Here is a 25,114-nt window from a genome sequence, read left to right as displayed (position 1 = left end):
GGAATAACTTAAATAAGGTAGATCTTGGATATACTGTATAGCAGGGGTGTCAAACTTGATTTCATTGAGGGCCGCTTCGGGGTTGTGTTTGACCTTGAGGGGCCAGGGTCAGTGTGGCCAGCTCAACGTCACTTGTGTCGGGGCGCCTGTGGTGGCTCGAGTGCTCTGCCAGTGAAAATGGGCTCCCGAGCTCCGTTTTCAGCTGTGATGGCCTCCTGCAACCTTCTGCCAGCGAAAACGGAGCTCGGGAGGGGTGCACGCAGCCCTCCTGAGCTCCGTTTTCACTGGCAGAGGCACCGCGGGCCGGGTGGCTCAGTGGCTAAGACACTGAGCTTGTCGTTCAGAAAGGTCAGCAGTTTGGTGATTTGAATCCCTAGTATAGGTCTCCTGAGTGAGCAGGAGGTTGGATTAGATGACCTCCAAGGTCCCTTCCAACTCTGCTACTGTTATTTGTTAAATATTTCCAGGGTGGCCCCGTGGGCCAGTTCTAAGCACCCCATGAGCAAGCTCTGATCCCCGGGCCTTGAGTTTGACTCTCCTGCTGTATAGTATAATAAACTACCCATTTAATTTCTGATTGCTTATCACCATTTGACTCCCTACTTTCCAACAACACCCCTTCCCCTAATTTCTTAAATATTAGGGCAGTGATGGCTAACCTTTTTGCTATCACGTGCCAAAAGTGGGGGGGGAGCGTGGAGTGGTCATGCGCGTGCGTGCCCATACCCATAATTCAATGCGCCCCACCCCCCACGCATGTGCGTGCGACCCCCCTGTGCTCTCCCCGCTTTTGGCACATGATGGCACGATGGGCCCAGGAGGCCCATTTTTCACTCTTTCCAGGCTCCAGAGCCTTTCTAGGAGCCTGGGGAGGGCGAAAACAGCCTTCCCCACCTCCCAGAGGCCCTCCAGAGGCCGAAAACAGCCCGTTTGCCAACTTCTGGTGGGCCCGGAAGGCCCGAAAATCAGCTAGTGGAGTTGAGCTCGCGTGCCCACTGATACGGCTCCGCGTGCCACCTGTGGCACGTGTGCCATAGGTTCGCCATCACAGTATTAGGGTATACCGTAGATTCTATTATTTAATATTTGTAGGGCTGTTTACCCCCAAAAGAAATTTATTTCTTAATGGGAACAAAAGAATGCATTTCCTATTCATTCAAATTTTAAAATAAGATTGTTAGATGACAACGCTAGGATTTTATATGATTAACCTATTTATTTCATTTTAGGCTTTTTGTTGAAAAGGCATTTAACGCTGCACCTCTTCAACACAATAAGCTGCAGAACTAGCATTCTGGTGAGGTTTTTTTAAAAAAAATTGTAAGTATTTAACTACCATCTGCTGAGATGATAGGTCAAACAGAGAGATTTTTCAAAAGATATCAAATATTTTGAATTTAAAAAGCATTTTAGAAGGGTGGCCGTTTTTATTCTTTATCTCTGAAAGTAGAACTCACAATTCAGCAACCACATCTAACACAATGGAAAGGCTATTAAATAGTCCCTGGCAGTTTAATGTAGCCATTGCTTATATCAACGATTACCGTATTTTTCAGAGTATAAGACACACCGGAGTATAAGACGCACCTTAGCTTTTGGGGAGGAAAATAAGAAAAAAGCTGATTGGCAGGTGGATCGGCCTCCCGGAATACCCCCAATCAGCTGTTCCCAGAGGTGAATTTTAGCAACAGATTCGTTGGTTGTGAGCTCTATGCCTTGCTTTTTTTTCAGCCTCTGAAAGCCTCCGAAACAGAGGTTCAGAAAAAAAGCCTCTGAAGCTCTGTTTGGGGGCTTCTTTTCTCAAGCTCCGTTTCTGATGATTTTTTCAGCCTCTGAAACCTCTGTTTGAGAAGCTGGGCGAGGCTACAAGGGTGAAATGCTCCCGGTTCGGACCGGTTCGGCCAACCCGGTAGCAATCGTGGCAGGTCGGAGAACCAGTAGCGATGGTGGCGCGAGGCTCCGCCCACCCGCCCAGTTGTCGTTACTTCCTGGTTTTAACCAGGAAGTAATGTGTTTTTTACCCTCTGCGCATGCACAGAGGGTCCATGCACATGTGATGTGCGCGGCGCGTGCACTTCCGAACCAGTAAGGAAGGTAAGTAGATTTCACCTCTGTGTCACAGTCACTTTTTTCAGTGCCGTTGAAACTTTGAGCAGTTACAACCATGTTACTAACTTAACAGTGATTCACTTAACAGCTGTTGCAAGAAAGATGGTAAAATAGGGCAAAACTCACTTAAAACTGCCTCGCTTAGCAATGGAAATGTTGGGCTCAGTTGTGGTTATAAGTCAAGGACTACCTCTATTTTAACATTTTTCCAGTTATACCTTTTCTACATCTGCAGCCTTGTTATTTTTCAGGATTGTCACAGCATGTATAAACCCTCCTTTCATCAAGTTTTTCTTTAATCCTAATATTTATAACATTAGTCTCAGTTCTACTATCCCAATCCTTACCATGCAAATCTCTAAAATACTCCTTCCAGCATTCTCTCGATCCAGTTTCAGCCTAAATTCCATCACTGTTATTTTTACTTCCATGCTCTTGGGCCGGAGGCGCCTTTTTTTCCTACTTCCTAACTAAAATTAATCATACCGAGACGAATTATAAAATACCTTATATCAACCGATGGAAATAGGCAATGTTACACTGTACCTTTGAAAACATTTGATTAGCTTGGATTTTTCAGGTAAATTTTAGATTGCAAGGTTGCTGGATCTATCACAATATATGGAAGATGAAAGCATATTTTTTAAAAATATCTTTTTAAGAAAAGATTGGATAACCATTTGTCTGAAGTGGTGTAGGGTATCCGGTCTAAGCAGAAGGTTGAACCAGTGGTGAAATTCAAATTTTTCTACTACCGATTCTGTGGGCGTGGCTTGGTGGGCGTGGTGTGGCTTGGTGAGCGTGGCAGGGGAAGGATACTGCAAAATCTCCATTTCCACCCCACTCCAAGGGAAGGATACTGCAAAATCCCCATTCCCTCCCCACTCCTGGGGGAAGGATATTGCAAAATCTCCATTCCCACCCCACTCTGGGACCAGCCAGAGGTGATATTTGCTGGTTCTGAACTACTCAAAATTTCCGCTACCGGTTCTCCAGAACCTGTCAGGACCTGCTGGATTTCATCCCTGGGTTGGACTAGAAGACCTCCAAGGTCCCTTCCAACTCTGTTTATTCTAAATCTAAATATTGTTTATTCTCACATGTTACTAATAATCCAAGTTGTAATCTATTTAGTTCCATTTACACAATTCCATCAGTGAATAATTTACCCCTTTTATCAATACCAGTAGCCTTTGACTTACAACACTTCCTTTGGTGACTGTTCGAAATTATAATGGCGCTGAAAAAAATGACTTACAACCTCCACAACAGCAAAAGAAGAGAACAATAAACAAAGCAACAATGTCATTTCATACGTTGCATGCATATCGGAAGCGCTCAGGAGGATGTTCAGCCAACACAACATATGTGCACACTTCAAACCCATTAAGGCAGAAGCTTGTCCACCCAAGGATAAAACATCCAGACACAAACTGAGCAACCTGCTATATGCAGTACAATGCAGTGAGCCACGAGCAGATCTGTACATTGGGGAAACAAAACAACCACTTCATAAACACATGGCACAACTCAGGAGAACAAACCCATCAAGACTACATTCAGTGGTCCATCTGAATTTAAAAGACAAAGGCCACTCTTCTGAAGACACCAAAGTCCACATTTTGGACAGAGAGGGCCACTGGTTTGGAAGAGGGGTCAAAGAGGCCATCTACGTCAAAACTAAATAGATCTCTCTCAACAGAAGGGGGATGGATATGACCAGCGGTGGGTTTCACATATTTTTGCCACCAGTTTGGTGTGCACATGCAGGCTTGCTTCCTTCTACGCATGCGCCCGGCCTTCCACACATGTGCTTTGCTCATGTGTGCGCCTTTCACGCATGCGCCTGGCCTCGAAAACATGGCTAAATAGGATGGCATTAAGTCCGGATGGGTGGGCCTACCTCCGGGTGGGTGGATGGTGGGTGGGCCTACCCGCAGTCGCCAGTACCAGTTCAGCTGAACCGATCCGAACCAGCTGAATACCACCTCTGGATATGACGATCTATCATCTATCTATCAGTCTACAACACAGTTCTTTCAATAGTTCCAAGGAGGCTCCACACCTATTTGCACTACTCAAGTGACACAGATAAACCTCCAAGTGGCCTCAACGACCCTCTAATAGAATGCAAATGACCAGCTGTCTGCAAGGAGTATAAATTCTTCCATTCCCCATCATCCAGTCAGAGCTGAAGAAGCTGCTTGGATGAGAAGCGAAACATCTTCAAAAGAAAAACCAGTAAGTCCTGTTGCTTCTTGAAAGCAAGAACTTGGGACTTATGACCGTTTTTCACATTTACGACTGTTGCAGCATCCCCATGGTCACATGATCCAAATTCGGATGCTTGGCAACTGGGTCATATTTATGACGGTTGCCATATCCCATGGTCCCATGGTCACTTTTTGCGAACTTCTGACAAGCAAAGTCAACGGGGAAGTCAGATTCACTTCAAAGCTATGTTGCTAACTTAACAGCTGCAGTGATTCAGTCAACAACTGTGGCCAGAAAGCTAGTAAAATGGGGCAAAATTCACTAAACAGATGTCTCACCTAGAAAACAAGCCAAAGATTATCTCTTTATGAAAGTGTGTGCCAGGTTTGTTCTGGAACACAAGATTGAAAATCATTGTGAATATAATTTGAAAGTGCATATAGAAAATTTAGGGGCGCGGTGGCTCAGTGGCTAAGACGCTGAGCTTGTCGGCAGTTCGGTGGTTCAAATCCCTAGTACCGCGTAACAGGGTGAGCTCCCGTTACTTGTCCCAGCTTCTGCCAACCTAGCAGTTCGAAAGCACGTAAAAAATGCAAGTAGAAAAATAGGGACCACCTTTGGTGGGAAAGTAACAGCGTTCCGTGTGCCTTTGGCATTCAGTCATGCCGGCCACATGACCACGGAGACGTCTTCTGACAGCGCTGGCTCTTCGGCTTTGAAATGGAGATGAGCAATGCCCCCTAGAGTCGGGAACAACTGGCACATATGTGCGAGGGGAACCTTTACCTTTACCTCATAGAAAATTTGCACACCACGGTGAGTGGTTATGTGAAAGAACTCTTCATGAATTATTGAAAGTACAAATGGGCAGACTTCAAATTTGACTCATCTATTCTGATCTGGATTTTAATTAGGCCCAATGATGCACCGAAACCATGAACAGAATAAATAAAATAAGTATGAATAGGCAAAACCTCTAAGCAGGTTGTCTACATCCAGAGATTGGGATTTAGCACAAAAACAAAAACGTACATACAGGTATTCCCATGCGGATGTGTTCAGATATATTTTCTGATTCTACATTCTCATATTGACAATTTGTAATTCCAATGTCTGAATGGTAGATATTAATTGTACGCTGCTTATAGAACTTTTCAGATTTACTCACAGACACTTTCCCATTACGGTTGGCTTCTTCCCTCTCCGCCAAGGCCTTCAGAAAATTATCTTTCAACTCTTTCCCAGCACTTGACAGAATTCTAGAAATGACAAAAAACCAGATAATGGTGTTTAACTTGCTTTCTTCTTGATCCAAACAACCCTTAAAGCAAGGGGTCTCCAACCTTGGTAATTTTAAGACTTGTGGACTTCAACTCCCAGAATTCTGGGAGGCTCAGGGAGGGTGAAAAATGGGCATACAAAGTTCGGGAAGGCTGGAAATGGTCCTGTTTCCGGCCTTCCTGAACTTCCGGTAAGCCCTCCAGAGGGCCTCCGGAGCCTGGGGAGGCCATTTTCATCCTCCCGGAGGCTCGAGGAAAGCCTCCGGAGACCAGGGAGGGCAAACATCCCCCCTCACCGTGGTACAGGCCGACTAGGCCACACCCACCATGGCTATGCCCACCCAGCAACCGGGCAGAGAGCCCCTTGCTAAAATTTTTGTAGCCCACCCCTGATTTCACCCAAGAAATTTGCACTGACTAATTCACATTTGGTCATTTTACCTATATATCTAAATGAAAAATCCCCTAAACGTTTACCTTTGCCCCTGTGGCTAACGGGGGCATTTTCATAGCAAACTACTACAAGGTTTGTCCCGTTATCTATAGCACAGTTGTTTTGCAGCACGACATGCAAGTTCCACCACACCTCAACGGCACCTGTGTAAACTTAGTAACCATTTGCTTATCTATCCCACGCGGCTTCAGCTAACTTTGCATTCCAGTAATTCTGTTTGGCTAGGATTCAATTTCTTTATTAGGACAAAATCCCTTATAAAAACCCCACCTTCACCAGAGTCATCATCTCATATAGAAGGTAGCTAGTTAAGAAGATAAGAAGGTTGGTAAGAGCAGTAGATCGCAAGGAATATTTGGATGGGCCCTAGGTAATTTTGGAGATCCATGTCTTCGCAGATTCTCTGGAGCAGGGGTCTCCAACCTTGGCAACTTTAAGACTTGTGGACTTCAACTCCCAGAATTCCTCAGCCAGTAAAGCTGTATGCTCTAATGATCAGAATTACATTAGGTATAAGATTTAGGCTGCCGATGACAGAATTCATGAATGATGGAAGGTACAAATGGTTATTTTGGTTGCTTTGCTATCTATCTGCTATCCCACTTTCCACATAGAATAGAATAACAGAGTTGGAAGGGACCTTGGAGGTCTTCTAGTCCAACCCCCTGCTCAGGCAGGAAACCCTATACCCATGATGGCAAACCTATGGCACGTGTGTCAAAGCTGGCATGCAGAGCCCTCTCTGTGGGCATGCGAGCCATTGGCCAGCTGAGCTGCACCGCGCATGTGCACGCCTCCCGCCGGCCAGCTGATTTTTGGAATGCGCGGGGGGTAGGGGGCATGCAGGGGTCACGCACGAATGCATGGGGGGCAGACATTGTGCTGGCCATGCCCATCCTGGCCACTAATGTGGCCCTCAATGAAATCGAGTTTGACACCCGTGCTATAGATCCATACAGTCACATAAAGACAAGAAATAAAACATAAACACTCCTTTACGTGAATTTTCAGCTTTGGCCCAGTCGCTTCACTCTTTGGCCACCTAATGAGAAGGAAGGGACTCACTGGAGAAGAGCCTAATGCTGGGAACGATTGAGGACAAAAGAAGAAGGGGACGGCAGAGAACGAGGTGGCTGGATGGAGTCCCTGAAGCAGTCAGCGGGAACTTAAATGGACTCCAGAGGATGGTAGAGGACAGGAAGGCCTGGAGGAACGTTGTCCATGGGGTCACGATGGGTCAGACACGACTTCACAACTAACAACAACAACATGTGAATTTTAGAAAACAAACACTGAAGCTTCAAGGAAATGGGGTGTGAACGCTTGTACAGGCAGTCCTCGATTTAACAACAGTTCATTTAGTGACCGTTCAAAGTTACCAAACAGCACCAAAAAATGTGACTTGTGACCCTTTTTTCACGTTTACGAATGTTGAGGCATCCCCATGGTCACGTAATCAAAGTGTTTTTCATTGAAGTTTCAAAAATGGACACCTTGAACGTAGAGGAATTTTGCCCATATGAAGCAATGAACTTTCCGTAACTACAAGAGACGCAAATATCATTTTTCAAACACCCAACTTGTATATGGATTGTGTCAAAGGAAAAGCTACTCTTCATAAATGACTAATTGGATTAGGAAGTTACTTTTTAAAAGAAAGTTAAACTCTTTACCGTTCGACGTTTTTTGGCCCAGGTTCAATGGAGAAAAGGGGCGTAAAACTTTTGATTGTGAGTTACATAATCTAATGTGCAGGAAATACCTTCGAAGGGGCCTTAATCCTGCGTACTTCGTTCTTTAATAAATTATTTTACAATAATTGTAAAAACTACACTTACAACTTCGTAGGTAAAACTCTTAAGAAGTCAGGGCTGGTATGATTTTTTCCCCTCTTTTTATGCGGGGGTTGTTTTTTTTCAAAATACTTTAGCTGCTTATGTACTTTGTTTGAATGGTTTCCATGGTGATCACAGATTTGGCTGACAAGGAGAAATCGACACCTGACATAATATTGGCAACAGCCTTACAAACAGTTAACAGCAAGCTAACATCAATGTGGTCCTGTCATTTCTCCAATATTCACAAAAAATTAAAAGGTTACTTTATCAACTCTAGCCTAACTTAATTTAAAAAGGGGGGGGAGAGGAGGGTAATTCTTCTTCCATGCAAATAAAGAGATGAAAAAAAAAAGGGGGGGGGGAGAAAAGTTCTTTAAAGCAAATATCACTACCATCTCTCTCTCTCTCATTTTCTCTTCTCTCTCTCTCTCTCTCATTCTCTTTCATTCTCCCTCTCTCTCTCTCTCTCTCTTTCTCTCCTTCTCTCTCTCTCTCTCTCTCATTTTCTCTTCTCTCTCACTTATTTTCTCTTTCTCCCTCTTTCTCTCATTCTCTCTCATTCTCTTTTCTCTGTCCCATTCTCTCTTTCATTCTTCCTCTCTCTCATCCTCTCTCTCCCTCTCTCATTCTCTCTTTCTTTCTCATTTTCTCTTCTCTCATTCTCTCTCATTCTCCCTCTCTCATTCTCTCTCTCTCATTCTTTTCTCTCTCTCTCATTCTCTCTTTCATTCTCCCTCTCATTCTCTCTCCCTCTTTTTTCTTCTCTCTCTTTCATTCTCCCTCTCTTTCTTTCTCTCCCTCTTTCTCTCATTCTCTTTTCTCTTTTCTCTGTCTCATTCTCTCTCTCATTCTCCCTCTCATTCTCTCTCTTGCTCATTCTCTCTCTCATTCTTTTCTCTCTCTCATTCTCTTTCATTCTCCCTCTCCCTCTCTCATTCTCTCCCTCTTTTTCTCTTCTCTCTCTCTCTCTTTCATTCTCCCTCTCTCTCTCATTCTTTCTCTCCCTCTTTCTCTCATTCTCTTTTCTCTGTCTCATTCTCTTTCATTCTTCCTCTCTCTCATTCTCTCTCTCCCTTTCTCATTCTCTCTTTCTTTCTCATTTTCTCTTCTCTCTCTCATTCTCTCTCTCTCACACACACACATACACACACACACAGGCACCCAGCAATTGTATAATTAAATTATTAATATTAGTATTATAGAATCGTAGGGGTGGAAGGGACCTTGCAGGTCGTCTAGTCCACCCCGATCAAGGCAGGAGATCTTATATCATCCTGGTCAAATGGTTGCCCAATCTCTTCTTGAAATGATGGAGCATCCACAACTTCCAGAGGCAAGCCTAGTGAATTGTTCTCACTGTCAGGAAATTTCTCCTTACTACCAGGTTGGATCTCTCTCTTTGATAAGCTTCCATCCATTACTTCTTCTCTCGTCCTCAGGTGCTTTGGAGAATAGGCCGACCCGCTCTTCTCTGTGACAGCCCCTCAAGTACTAGAAGACAGCTATCATGTCACACCCTAAACCTTCTCTTCATTAGGCTAAAGATACCTAGTTCTCTTAGCCACTTATTACATGCATCTTATTTCACAGTAGGAATTTAGCTCATAAAATAGTATGTGCAGTCCCATTGGAACTTCTAGTAGAAAAATGATTATTTAAATATAGAAAGAAAAATTACTTTCTCATACAATTGTATCCTTGATGATGGATGAATGTTCTTTCAATTTTGTAGTATATTTCATTAAAAAAATGCGATACAGACTTATTTCCAAAACCACTTACACGTAATTCAAGAAGTAGAATGCATTTGTTGTTTGCTTGTTATTGTAATTTTTGTAATCTTTTCATGTATTTAAGTAAGTTGCCCAGAATAGTTGGAAACTGAGGAGCCTTAAAAATTGACCAAAGAAGGTAAATTAAAAAGCATAAGCAATCCCCAAAATCAATACTGATAACCCTCAATTTACCAACCATTCGTTTAGTAACCGTTTGAAGCAGTGGTGGGTTTCAAAATTTTTTACTACCGGTTCTGTGGGTGTGGCTTGGTGGGTGTGGTATGGCTTGGTGGGCATGGCATGGGAAGGATACTGTAAAGTCTCCATTCCCACCCCACTCCAGGGGAAGGATACTGTAAAATCTCCATTCCTTCCCCAATTCAGGGGAAGGATACTGTAAAATCTCCATTCCCTCCCCAATCCAGGGGAAGGATACTGCAAAATCCCCATTTCCTCCTGATCAGCTGGGACTCAGGAGGCAGAGAATAGATGGGGGCGGGGCCAGTCAGAATTTTTACTACTGGTTCTCTGAACTACTCAAAATTTCCGCTACCGGTTCTCCAGAACTGGTCAGAACCTGCTGAAACCCACCTATGTTTTGAAGTTACAACGGCACTGAAAAAAGTTACTTATGACTGTTTTTCACACTTCTGGCCGTTGCACCATCCCCTTGGTCATGTGATCAAAATCTGGATGCCTGGCAACCGACTCATCTTTATGACAGTTGGAGTGTCCCGGGGTCGTGTAATCCCCTTTTGTGACCTTCCGATAAGCAAATTCAATGGGGAAGCCAGATTCACTTACCAACCGTGTTACTCACTTAACAACTGCAGAGATTCACTTAACAACGGTGGCAAGAAAGGTTGTAAAATGGGGGAGAAAACCCACTTAACAAATCTCTCGCTTAGCAACAGAAATGTTGGGCTCAATTATGGGCCGTAAGTCGAGGACTACCTGTGTATAAGCCTACAAGCTATGCTACTACAACTAAGACATCCCCAAATACAAATTTGCCTCTGAAGTAACCGATGACTGGATATAAGCAACAAGGGGAAACTGTTTTTCGCGTTCACTTCCCTTCTGACATTGGAGCTGCCAAACCACAAAATTTTGACTTACCCTTACTGGAAACGGAATGTTGGGTTAGCAATTTGGCATGATTCAGAAAAACAATTGTTACATAAAGCAGAATACCACCATCATTGTATATAAGACAGACACCATTCCTGGAAGTAATTCTCATTAAATGATACTTCCATGCAGGGGTGAAATCCAGCAGGTTCTGACAGGTTCTGCAGAACTGGTAGCGGAAATTTTGAGCAGTTCGGAGAACAAGCAAATGCCACTTCTGGCTGGCCCCAGAGTGGGGTGGGAATGGAGATTTTGCAATATCCTTCCCCCAGGAGTGGGGAGGGAATGGGGATTTTGCAGTATCCTTCTCCTGCCACGCCCAGCAAGCCACACCCACCAAGCCACACCAAGCCACACCCACAGAACCGGTAGTAAAAATATTTGGATTTCACCACTGCTTCCATGGTGTAAATGACAAGACAGCTATTATGCGCATTTTGGAGAAAGGACATTTTTAAATTAAATTAAATTAAATTAAAAATTAAAAAAAACCAAAATAAAACAAAAGAGGAAGTGACATGAAACTTCTGATCATTAATCGTTTCCCAGAACTGAATCTAATTTCTTTGCAACGTTGTGATAGACCAGGTTAAAAGGTGACATTTCAAAGAGTTTATCTTAAGGTACCAAAAATTGACATTATGCCATACCCCAGTAGGTCACCTTCAGGTTTTTTTTTTCCTGGCCACTGTTAAAGTTCTCTCCGCTTTGAAGCACGCTTTTTAAAAATAATAATAATAAATTGGGTTGTGGTTTGGGGAGTCTTGGCGCTATAAATATATACTTTCTCAGCAGCCTGGGAGAAATAACTAAGCAAAATCTAAAAAATATAGAGATCAAAAGTATATGAACCTTGGATCACACCGTACAAGAGGCCCTTTAAAAAATAAACATCTTTAGATCAAGTCATAATATTAGTCTAGTTTTGGGCGGGGGACGGAAAATATCTGTTATATTATCACACACTTTTGCTACACAAGATACAATATCCCTTTACAACTGAAAAAACCCTCTGTGCATCATATATACTGATGAGCAGTAGATGAAAGACTTGGTAAAAAAAAAAGTAATAATAACCTAAGCAATTTTCAAATTTTTATTCGAATGGAAGACTTTCGAACAAATTGACTTCAGAAATTAATGACAGAGAAGATTCAGAATTTTATAGCGTGTGGGACATGTGGTACGAATGGATGGGGGAAAGAAATAAAGAAGGTAATAGAGATTAAATATCAACTAATTAACAAAATCTATATGAATAGTATTATATTTAGTCTTAGAGAGTTGAGCACTATTATCTTTAAGTGTTTTGAAATTAAATCTAGCTTCAAGAAACAATATCAACAAAAGACAAGCAATAATGCATGTAGATGTATATATGTATATAATTGCACCAATGAACCGAAAATGTACCGATTGTAACACTATATGTTATAATAAAAATCAAATTTAAAAAAAAAAAAGGAAGACTTTCGAACAAGCTATGCAAAGAAACAGCAAACCTTCCTTTTAAAAAAAGGCAAAAAGATTACATCTAAGAGATTTGAAGAAAAGCAAAACCTAACTTTTGCATCTTGGCATTTTCTCTTTAGCACAAGATGTTCCTTGGATAATTTGTACCTGAAATGTTTGTCTTGCTGACCGCAAACTAGTGAAAAAAAGAAGTCCACCCCCCCACCTTCATTTGCAGAGAAAGCTGAAAAAAGAAGCGTGCTGGGAAGCAAAGGGCATATACACAGTTAAAAACTGGGGAAAGTAATATATACATATATATACATACATACATACATACATACATACATACATACATACATACATGAATCAGTGGCCAAGTGTTTTTTTGATCATGTGGGAATTATCAACCCTGAAGCTGGCCTGCCTGAAGCCATTTTAGAGCTTCAGTGCTGTCAGCTGAGGGATGGGGAGCGGGGATGAGAGATAGCTGAAGTTGTGTAGTCAAAATAAAATACTTTCTCTTGGGAACCAAGGATGTTCTCACACCTGGCCCGAGGAAGGAGGAGTGATGTCACCAGACCATCAGACAGTGCCTTGATTGGACCACGTGACTGATTGTTCAGAGTTGAGAGAAAAACTTTTATTTTCAATTACAGTAGTGGCCAAAATTATGGAAACCTTTTGGGAAACGTGTATTTTCTAAAACTAGCTAATAACACCACTTTTTTGGCGGAGTAGTACCATAAAATTATATATCAATGGAAAGATAATTTAACCAAGAATGTAATGCAATAATTTTTATGAAGGATTTGCTGTTAGAATAGCAGTTACGGTATAAAGAAGAAAAGTGAAACACGTAGAAAAAACGAGATATACAAAAATGATCATCATAGAAAAAACGAGATATACAAAATGATCACCATGTCAGTTAATCCTTAGTTGGGTAACCTTTAGCACGAATGACGGCCTTACAACGTCTTCCCATGGAGTGAACCAAGCCTTTTAGTTCTGCAGCTGTTACAATGTGAAACTAAGATTGAATGATGGCTTCTATTAACTGGGTTTTATTGCTGGGTCGCTTCTGACTAACAAGTTTCTTTAGTTGGCTCCATAGATTTTCAATTGGGTTAAGGTCTGGGCTATTTCCAGGCCATTCCAGCAGTGGAATAGGATTATCTTGAAACTCCCCCCCAAAAAGTGGTGTTATTAGCCATCAAACTTCAAAAATACACTTTTCCCAAAAGGTTTCCACAATTTTAGCCACTACTGTAGGTGAAAAACTGCAGGACTTTTCAGAGTCGGTTTTCACCAGATATGTGCCAATATGGTATTTCCAATAAAGCTATTCTTTGAGGAATCTAATTGCCTTGGAGTGCCGCTTAAAATAGATTTATTACTTCGAACCCTGACAGGGATGCTGCAATGGCCGTGTGAAAAATGGCCACAAGTCACTTTTTTTCAGTGCTGTTGTAACTTCAAACAAACTGTTGTACGTTGAGGACTACTTGCTCATGAAGTCCTTGCTTTCCAAGGTCCCGTCCAGCTCTATTCTGATTGATTTAACAGCCAGTCGCTTAGCAAGTGTTAGAAATTATTTTGAACACCAAAAAAACGGTACTTGTGACCCGAAGTGTCCATTTCTCCCAGGGGTGGGTTCTATTACCTTTACTACCGGTTCGCAAGGGGATCACGGCATGCGCAGATCGCCTATGATGACATCCAGGGTGGTGGGCGGAGCCTCCCGCCAGTTTTACTACCGGTTCTTGCGAATCGGTGTGAACCGAGGGCAACCCACCACTGATGTGTCCCCTCTACAGTCATGTGACCATATTTTGCATGTTCAGCCACTGTCCTGCATGTATGGCAGTTTACAGTGTTCCTCAGTCACATGATCAGGATTTACATCATTTTTTTTTTCGCAAAAAAAAAAAAAAAGCAATTTACTTCCAGTTTCTGGCAAAAAGAGACTCATTATGAACAATGGGTTCACTTAACAAATGCAGGTTGGCTGAATGACCACAGCATTCATTCTACAACTAAGGTAATAAAATAAGGCATGGTCGCAAGTCCCACTTAATGACCGGCATGACTTACGATAGTAACTCCAGGGTCAGTTATAGTTGTAATTCAAGGACTATCTGTATGCAAACCTCGTTCAAACATTTATTCAGAGTTTTCATCCATGCATCAAACAAGACGAGGTATAGGTAGGTTGTTTAATCCTACATTCTACAATCTTTAACATTTTATGGATGCCTTAGATAAGGAAATGAAGGGAAGGTTTATCAAATGAGCATATGAAGAAAATTAGGCCATTTTTATTCTATAGGATAAAAATAAAATTCAAAATAATCTTGATAATTTCAAGAAATGGGGGAAAAATAAAATTTAACAAACACCAATGTGAATAGAAGTGGATGCGGTGGCTCAGTGGCTAAGAAGCTGAGCTTGTCGATCAAAAGGTCAGCAGTTCAGCGGTTCGAATCCCTAGTGCCGCATAACGGGGTGAGTTCCCGTTACTTGTCCCAGCTTCTGCCAACCTAGCAGTTCAAAAGCACGTAAAAAATGCAAGTAGAAAAATAGGGACCACCTTTGGTGGGAAGGTAACAGTGTTCCATGCGCCTTTGGCATTTAGTCATGCCGGCCACATGACCACGAAGACGTCTTCGGACAGCGCTGGCTCTTCAGCTTTGAAACGGACATGAGCACTGCCCCCTAGAGTCGGGAATGACTAGCACATATGTACGAGGGGAACCTTTACCTTTACCTTTAATGTGAGTAGGTCTTAAGAATAGGAAATCAAACACGGGATGGGAGATGAACAGAAATTACTTTGGGATAGTAGCTAATTACAAATTAACTATGAGCCAGCAGGGTGATGTTGCATCAACAGAAGAAATCATTATTCTATTATATTCTTAGTCAGATTCCACCTCAAATAAAAAGTCCAATTCTGGACACTAACCAGAATAGAAGCAAACTAAAACAGGTTTGACAAAGGGCAACAAGGTAAATCAAGTAACTGGAAATAAAGTTGAATGAAAAAAAAATGAAAGAAATTGAATATGTCCAGCTATGGAAAGAGAAAATGGCAGGAGAATGTAACAGCTGTATCCAAACACCTGGATTTGTGTCACGACTTACTCTCTGTCTTTCTAGTGTCGCAGGACACAAAATAAAGAATTTAAGTTACAGGAATGCAAATTCCAGTCAAATGTTAAGAAACACTTTCTTAATAACAAGAGTACTTAAAACGTGGAACCTCTGACCTGGGAAAGCGGTATGCCCCTCCCCCCCCCCTTTAATGGGTGTCTTCAAACAGAGGCTGGATAATTATCTTCGGGGGGAATGTTTTTTTAATTTGGAATTTCTGCACAATATATTTCTGCAGGGTGCTCCTAATGGTTTCAGCTTTATGATTCAAAAGCACGCAGGTGGATAGTTTCTCCTGCTGCTGGACCACAAGTGAAGATCCATGCTGCAATTCCCGAATATCATGAGACCTAAACATCTCCCATCTTGTTTGGATCACGGTCAACACAAGTGAGGGTTTGTTTTTTCAGCTGCCGGAGGGTTTTAGACAAAAAAAACGACTGCCCAGAGCGTCACTTAAATACTATGTTGGCCAGGCAAGCGGGTGAAAGAAACCACATACCTGTGCAATTTAACAGGTGGTGCAGTTAGCAATGATGAATGAGCACAGCACTTCGAAGCGGGGAAATGGGGCTTAAGTGAAGTTATGCACTTCGCCACAAGACTCTTTATCTCCTTTATGCTTGGCTGACTGGCCATTCTCTATTTCAACGATCAAGACCCCCGTTATGCAAATTGATGGCGGATCAGAAGATACACACCTGTGTTTGCCTCCATCTTTAATGTTCCAGAGAAGGCAAGTATGCGGCAACGTCCAGCTCAGGTTACAAGCAGGCAGGTGAAACGGCTTTTCCACGGAGACAACAGTTTGCTGCATAATAATAGCCCTGACCTCGGGGCTCCAGGCTACTTTGTCTAATTAATGTAAGTCATTAGACAAAGCATTTCTTCCATTTCTACAGATACTTATTTAGGCCTGGGCACAACTCAGTGGCTTGTGGGCAATTTCGAGCCCCCAACCTCAGAAGATTAAAGACAATTTTTAAAAATTAAGATAAGAGGAAAACCAGAGATTGTAGAGAAAACCTAGAATAATAGAACAGAATAACAGAGATCCTAGTTTAGGATTTCCTGCCGGAGCAGGGGGTTGGAAGGGACCTTGGAGGTCTTCTAGTCCAACCTCCTGCTCAGGCAAGAGATCCTATACTATTTCAGACAAGCGGCTGTCCAATCTCTTCTTAAAAACCTCCAGTGTTGGAGCACCCACAACTTCCAGAGGCAAGCAGTTCCACGGATTAATTGTTCCGTCAGAAAATTTCTCCTTAGTTCTAGGCTGCTTCTCTCTTTGATTAGTTGTTGCTAAAATTCACCTCTGGGAATAGCTGATTGGGGGTATTCCGGGAAGCCGATCCACCTGCCAATCAGCTTTTTTCTTATTTTCCTCTCCAAAAACTAAGGTGCGTCTTATACTCCGGTGCCTCTTAATTTAATTTAATTTAATTAATTCAATTTATATGCCGCCCCTCTCCGAAGACTCAGGGCGGCTCTTATACTCTGAATAATACGGTACCTTGGGATGAAAGCATAGAAAATCATTTGCAATTAGTATATGATTGTTCAATTGATGAATTCAGTATTGTGCTTGATAATTGTATATATTAAGGAAAAGAAAAAAGATCAAATGACATGTTTTCCTAACAGAGGCTGATGTACTCTTACAACAACTCAAGTCAGTCCTCGGAAACTTTAAAGTAGTGCAACAAAACACATGGAACGCATAAGAGTCCAAAATTAAAACTCACACCCCGCAAAGAAATTGGGTGTGAAGCACATCCATTATAGGATGACACAGTAGAAATATAATGAAGCTGTGAATCTCAGGACACCAACAGGCATATCCTATTCTTATGGTTTCCCTGAATGGAATTTTATAAGCAAACTCCAGATATAAATCTAGGAAATGAGACCCATGTGTGAAGGAATACAATCTTCCCCCAAATGACAGATCCTAAAAAACGGGACCAACCAAGCAGAACTTTTGAACAGCAGTCAAAGAGTTGTCATCAAAAACAGCTGGAGACCGTGATAAAGTTGTCCAGCTAGCGGAGTTTTATCAAAAAGTTGTCCGGGTGCAAATTCCAGGTGGTTTTCTCCAACGGCACGAAAAGTCCTAAAGACCCAAATTTCTTGAATGTTTCTGTTATATGAGTTTAACCAGTGCAGAATCTCTGGTAAAAAATATGTCCGCAAACAACTCCACCTGTACTTACAGAATGTCCAGCTGACATCTTTGAAGTTATCTGATGACCTCTGACCACCTCCCATCTTCGTTCGCCCGAATGCCTTCGAGACCCACATGGATCTAAAGACATTCTTACAAAATAAGAAAGATAACAGATGGTGGAAGCCACCATTCCTGTTTTGAAGTGCTCCTGACAGGCTACAGGGAAAGAAAGAAAAAAGCAGGACAGATTGCACCATAGAGCAAAAAATAAAAAATAAAAAAAAATAAATCTGGAAAGAGCATGGTGGAAAGGGAAGCAGAAGCAGGATGTTTTCCCAACGCAGGGTGATAAATGGTGTCATAACATTTAAACTGTCCTCAGCCCAAAGCATATTCAATCTCTAAGGCAGGGTTTTTTTTGAGGGGCTGGGGAATTCTGGGAGTTGAAGTCCACACATGCAGATGAGTCTGTCATCTGCACCTCCATAACTGTCTGGTTTGGCTCTGCAACCCAACAAGACAAACACAGATTTCCACGGATAATTAGATCTGCAGAAAAAACAATGGCTACCAACCTGCCTTCCATTGAGGACCTGTATACTGCATGAGTCAGAAAGAGGGCTGTGAAAAATATCTACAGAGCCCTCACATCATGGACATAAACTGTTTCAACTCCTACCCTCAAAACGATGGTATACGGAACTGCACACCAGAACAACTAGACACAAGAACAATTTTTTCCCAAATGCCATCACTCTGCTTAGCAACTACGTCCCACAACACTGTCGAATAATTTACTAAGACTGTATTACTATTCTTCTTCTCTTGCTTATTAGTATCTATCAGTGGTGGGTTCCTCCCGGTTCGGTCCGGTTCGGCTGAGCCGGTAGCGGTGACAATATGACGTCACTGAACCGGTTCTCCCCCCCCCCCGCCCTCCCACCCGCCCACGTTATTCTTACCTTTTATTTGGTCCCACCCCCAATCTATTGCTGCCTCCTGAGTCCCAGCTGATGACTAGAGGGAAAAAAACTGTTTAAACTCTTGCCACGGGGCTTCAAAGGGCCGCCCTACAGCTGATCAGTGTTAAAAGCAAACAAATGAGTCGGGTCGTAAGTGCGAGGACTGGTCATAAGTGTGAGGACCTTCCAGAAATGACTCTGACCAGCTAGCCACGCCCACCTAATCACATGACCTCCAAGCCACACCCACAAAATAAGCCATGCCCACAGAACCGGTAGTAAAAAAAATTAGAACCCACCCCTGGTATCTATCTCTTTCCAGTTATGACTATAACCATATTGCTTGTATCTTTCAATTTATATTGTTTTATTTGTTTCCTAGTACGATTTGATAGCATATTAGTAACCTCGACTAGCACTAAGTGTTGTATCCTTTTATTCTTGATGAATGTATTTTATTCTCCTTATGTACACTGAGAGCTTATGCACCAAAGACAAATTCCTTGTGTGTCCAATCACACTTGGCCAATAAAGAATTCTATTCTATTAAAAGGAGCCAAGGCTGAGAAACACTGATCTACTGTATATTTCATGACCTTGAATGGGGGTGGTTTTCATTCTACCGAACGGTGCAAAACCATATACCCTTCACATTTCTGTCTTTTTTTTCCCCCTGCAAACAGCCAAGGGTCACCCATTTTGAAGTAGGAATAACAGAACAACAGAGTTGCAAGGGACCTTGGAGGTCTTCTAGTCCAACCCCCTGTTTAAGCGGGAATCCTACACCATTTCAGATTTACAGATTAACAGGGTTGGAAGGGACCTCGTAGGTCATCTAGTCCAACCGCCCGCTCAAGCAGGAGACCCTACACCATTTCTGACAAATGGCAGTCCAATCTCTTCTTGAAAGTCTCAAGTGATGAAGCTCCCACAACTTCTGAAGGCAACTTCTGTTCCATGGGTTAATTGTTCTCACTGTCAGAAAATTTCTCCTTATTTCCAGGTTGAATCTCTCCTTGATCCGTTTCCATCCATTATTCCTTGTCTGGCCTTCGGGTGCTTTAGAAAACAGATTGACCCCCTCCTCTCTGTGGCAGCCCCTGAGATATTGGAAGACTGCTATCATGTCTCCCCTGGTCCTTCTCTTCACTAGACTAGCCATGCCCAGTTCCTGTAACCGTTCATCGTATGTTTCAGAGAAACAGTTGTCCTATCTCTTCTAAAAAACTTCCACTATCATAAAGGTGCTTTTTCAAGAGACAGCAGGACTTTCTTGTAGTTTTTTTTTAAGATGTTTCGCTTCTCATCCAACAAGCTTCTTTGGTTCTGTAACTTCTTCAGATGAGAAGCAAAACGTCTTCAAAGAAAAACAGGAAAATCCAGCTGTCTCTTGGAAAAGCACCCTTGGGACTACCATGACCTGGATGACTGAGAATCTCCAGGGACCTCCAGTGTCGTACAATTGTCCCATGACATCATCTGTAAGACCCATAATATTTCAGAAGAAACCCCCTAATGATCACACAGATCGCTATGGGACTCCTGCTCACTTCTCTAACATCTAAATATTTTGAATATTCATTTCAAGTTACGTGCAATGAGAGCAGTCCATATCACGACTCGAGTCACAAGTCAAAGCTGAATATATTTCTCAGAGAAGTAATAGACCTTAGGTCCTTCGTTTAAACTGTGGTTCATTAAGGCATAGGTACTGGCCTTATAGGGACGCGGTGGCTCAGTGGCTAAGACGCTGAGCTTGTCGATCGAAAGGTCGGCAGTTCAGCAGTTCGAATCCCTAATGCTGCGTAACAGGGTGAGCTCCCGCTACTTGTCCCAGCTTTTGCCAACCTAGTAGTTCGAAAGCACGTGAAAAATGCAAGTAGAAAAATAGGGACCACCTTTGGTGGGAAGGTAACAGCATTCTGTGCATCTTTGGCATTTAGTCATGCCGGCTTCATGACCACGGAGACGTCTTCGGACAGCGCTGGCTCTTCGGCTTTGAAATGGAGATGAGCACCGCCCCCTAGAGTTAGGAACGATTAGCACGTATGTGTGAGGGGAACCTTTACCTTTGTGGCCTTTATAATCTATTCCACACAAAGACCACTAACACACATATGCTTTTGAGTAACTCACATGAAACATGGGGAAAAAAACTTTAAAAAGCAGTACAGTCGACGCTGTGGAGTCAGCATTGTTGCCCTTGAAGTATCAACAGCTAAGCTATTTGGAAAGCATTTTTATTATATATATGAGTCCCACTAGCAATATCAAACTTGAAGCCAGAACAGATGGTAGTCAAACATATCTACGGAGATCAATGGCTGGGAAAATGCTGAATCAGGTTCGCATTCCACATATTCCAATATATATGGTTCAAAACAGCCAACCAAAGAATCCCAACGCACAACATGAAAGCTTTGGACCCTGTTATTCATCGCCATCTTGAGACGTTAAAATGTTGGAAGGCTTCAGCAAACTAAACTTGCCAGTAGCCTTGAGACAGATTTACCTTCCATAATTTTGGGGAGTGGGTGAGAAGTTGCCTTTGGATCAATTGTTGATTCCTAGTGACTGCCTAAACCAGTCAGCAACCTGTGGCTCTGGAGCCGCATGTGGCTCTTTCATCCCTCTGCTGCGGCTCCCTGTTGCTGGTCGGCTCCACAATTGATAGGGCTTTCGGTTAGGACAGGCAGAGGAAAAAGGACGCCGTGCTAGGAGGAGACTATGATGGGGGAACTGGACTTCCGGTCGGCTCCAGAATTGAATGGGGGCTTCCGGTTAGGACCTTTGTGGCTCTTTGAGTGTTTAAAGTTGCCGACCCCTGACATTTTGGGAAATGATTTGCCCTTGCCTGCTTCCTAGGGCTCAGAAAGAGAGAGAGTAAGTCGCTTTCTAAACTCTCATTGTAAGTACCATGCCAGTGGCCAAGTGTCCGAATTTTGATCACGTGTCCGGGGGGGGGTTCCCCTTTTGTGATCCCCTTTTGTGACCTTCTGGCAAGCAAATTCAATGGGGACTCCAGATTCACTTAACAACTTAAGTGACTAACTTATCAACTGCAGTGATTCGCTTAACACTTGTGGCAAGAAAGGTCATAAAATGGGGCAAAACTCATTTAACGAATGTCTCCCTTAACAAGAGAAATTTTGTGGTCGTCAGTCGAGGGGCCTTAATGAGAGCTCCTCCCTTAAGAGAAACAGGCAGTTTAGAAACACGGAAAATATAAATGAACCCTCTGAAATATTATAGGGCATTTTGGGTAGGTCTATAGGTATATTTGAAATGATATAGGCATTTCAGAACCATCTGAAATGATATAGGTCTCTTGCTTGAGCATGGGGTTGGACTAGAAGACCTCCAAGGTCCCTTCCAACTCTGTTACGGTTACCGTTACCTCAGGACACTGCAACCATTGTAAATACATACCGTGTTTCCAGGGGTGAAATCCAGCAGGTTCTAACAGGTTCTGGCGAACTGGTAGCGGAAATTTTCAGTAGTTTGGAGAACTGGCAAATACCACCTCTGGTGGCCCGAGAGTGGGGTAGGAATGGAGATTTTGCAGTATCCTTCCCCTGGAGTGAGGTGGGAATGGAGATTTTGCAATAACCTTCCCCTGCCACGCGCACCAAGCCACACCCACAGAACCGATAGGGAAAAATTTTTGGATTTCACCCCTGCGTGTTTCCCCTAAAATAAGACCCTGTCTTATATTTTTTTGAACCCTGAAATAAGCGCTTGGCCTTATTGCCATGTGCTCAAAAGCCCGATTGGGTTTATTATCAGGGGATGTCTTATTTTGGGGGAAACAAGGTCCACGCAAACCTCTGAATTTGGATCACATGACCATGGGGATGCTGCGATGGTCATAAGTGCAAGGAACGGTTGTAAGTCATTTTTTTCCGTGCTGTTTAAAACAGCCACTAAGCGAATGGTTGTAAGTCGAGGACTACCATAAACAGACTAGGATAGCATTAGTCATCTTTCAATGTTTAGCCTGGAGGTTCCACTGTTAAACTGTAAAGATGAAATGGGTCTCATCAATGAATTCATTTAAATTAATTTTTAAACCTTCAATACCCATAGGAAAGCATTAATATGGAACTTGCAAAGATCGCATATATCACATTTCAGACCAGAAAACCTTCTTGCCCTGTAAAAGAAATTAACCTGAAATATGTTTTTTTTAAATTATAAGCAGAAGTTATCTGCATTCCACTGGCAGAAAGATACTAACTGGCAAGCTACATCATTTCTGACATAAAGCAGGTGCAATGGGTAAAAGAAAAAAAAAAGAACAGATTACAGAATAGGTTTCCAGATTTGTTTAACCTTATAAAGGACCTGTGGGATGAAGGTAAAAAACTAATTAACCAGGTCAGGTAATTGCACTGGATTAAAAACTATCAAACATCTTGATATCTGAGCTAGTTGTTACATTGAAGTTTTAAATTTTTGCACAAAAGACTTACTGAGGTTTTAATCATTATTTCAAACAGTTAATTGGGAAATAGTAGAGAAAGAGGATTGTGGGATAGTTAGCTAATGATTATTATTATTTAGCCTGTGATCAGAAGAGATGTAAACATAGGTAGACAGTCCACATAATTATAAGTAAAGCTTTTATGAGGGTAAAGCAGTGGCCTCATACCTGGATGTCCAATTCAGCTAGTCAGGTGATCCCCTCTGGCATTGCCTTGGTGGCGCAGCAGACTAAAGTGCTGTTAAATAGCACCATCTGCCTGCAATTACTGCAAGTTCAAATCTCACCAGGCTCAAGGTTGACTCAGCCTTCCATCCTCTCGAGGTAGGTAAAATGAGGACCCGGATTGTGGGGGCAATAAGCTGACTTTTTATAAAAAAAGAACACCGCTTTGGGGGGTGGGGGCGAAAGCCCTACTAAGCAGGTATATACAAAAGTATGAAGGCTATTGCTTAACGCGTTGTAAGCCGCCCTGAGTCTCCGGAGAAGGGCGGCATATAAATCGAACCAATAAATAAATAAATAAATTGCTTCAGGTAGATTAACAGATTAACAAAGTTGGAAGGGACCTTATAGGTCATCTAGTCCAACTCCCTCACCCGAGCAGGAGACCTTACACCATTTCTGACGTGAATGCACGTATGGAGAAATACATGTCTTTTTGGGCAGCTCTTACTTTCTGAACTTTGCGAATTACTATGAATTAATATCAAGTCAACAAATTAACACGCCGAAACATTCACAAAATGTACGACTGCCTTGTAATTTAACTTAAGCTTGAAAATAACCAAAAGCAGATATAAATTGTAGGATGTCTTGGCGATTTCCATAGCAACAGCAATAGCACTTAGACTTATATACCGCTTCACAGTCCTTTAAACAGCCCTCTCTAAGCAGTTTATAGAGTCAGCCTATTTCTCCCAACAATCTGGGTCCTCATTTTTACCAACCTCGGAAGGATGGAAGGCTGAGTCAACCTTGAGCCAGTCAGGATCGAACTGCTAGCAGTCAGCAGTGTGTTAGACCTGCAATACTGCATTCTAACCACCGCGCCACCACAGCTCTAATGGAAAGAATAACAGAATAACAGATTTGGAAGGGACCCTGAAGGTCTTCTAGTCCAACCCCCTGCACATCCTATACCAGGGGTGTCAAACTCATGCGTTATGTTGTCATCACGTGACGTATCGCAACTTTTTTCCCCCTTCGCTAAATCGGGGGTGGGGATGGCCAGCGCATGACGCATCCGGCTCGCAGGCCACAAGTTTGACAGCCTCCAATGTTGGAGCACCCACAATTTCTGGTGGCAACTTGTTCATTGTTCTTACTGTCAAGAAATTTCTCCTCAGTTCCAGGTTGCTTCTCTCCTTTTTTTAAAAAAAACAAGTTTTATTGGTCCCCCCCCCCACATTCACCGACATCTTTTTTGAACAGAGTATTGGCCATATCTTATCTTATACAATTTATCAAATTCAAATACATTTTATTCAATTACAATTTTTGCCACAATTTTCTTTTTTCCCTTTTTTAAATCGTATCTCAATATTTCTTTACTTACTTATATATACAGCATCTTCATTCGCCCTCAAATTCTAATTTTCCTGCTTATTCATATTTATTCTCTTTTGTTTTTTAACCATTTATTATCTTAGTATATTTCTATATGTTCGGGGTTGCCTTTCTTCCGTTTCATCTTTTTTGTTTTACAGCAAGCTTTCTTCTCAATGCTGCCATCTCCCTCTCTTCTTTCCTTCTTACTTTCTTTTTCCCTCCTTTCTTGCTCCTCTCTACTTCCCCTTCCTTTCTCCTTCCCCTCCTTTCTTCCTCCCTGTCTGGCCCTCTCCTCCTCTAATTTCCCCTCTCTTTCTTCCTCCCCTCTCTTCCATCCCTCTCTCTTCCCCACTTCTCTTCCATCTCTCTACTCTGTACTCCTCTTTCATCTCTCTCTATTGCTGTACTCATTTTCAGTTTAATATTTTCCACTATGGTTGCTTCTCTCCTTGATTAGTTTCTTCCATTGTTTCTTGTTTTGCCTTCACATTGACGCATCCGGCTCTATTTATTTATTTATTTTTTGAAAATAGGTTGACCCCCTC

General features: G+C 42.4%; 1 protein-coding gene across 5 annotated transcripts in view; it reads right to left on the bottom strand.

Moving 5' to 3' along the window:
• Nucleotides 1–25,114, bottom strand: part of CFAP299 (cilia and flagella associated protein 299) — a 297,677-nt gene that overhangs the window by 215,801 nt on the left and 56,762 nt on the right. For 4 of the 5 annotated variants that reach the window (XM_034431205.3, XM_034431206.3, XM_034431201.3 and 1 more), the window contains exon 3: nt 5,492–5,582. In XM_034431205.3, coding sequence (XP_034287096.2) covers nt 5,492–5,582 — 91 coding nt within the window. Of the gene's footprint in view, nt 1–5,491; nt 5,583–15,911; nt 16,115–25,114 lie in introns of those variants that run through there. The other variant, XM_087875032.1, reaches the window with a different exon arrangement.

The sequence above is a fragment of the Pantherophis guttatus genome, chromosome 8 (genome assembly GCF_059756535.1).
Source record: "Pantherophis guttatus breed Tessera chromosome 8, ASM5975653v1, whole genome shotgun sequence".
Lineage (NCBI taxonomy): Eukaryota > Metazoa > Chordata > Lepidosauria > Squamata > Colubridae > Pantherophis > Pantherophis guttatus.
This window is presented reverse-complemented; position numbering and strand designations above follow the sequence as displayed.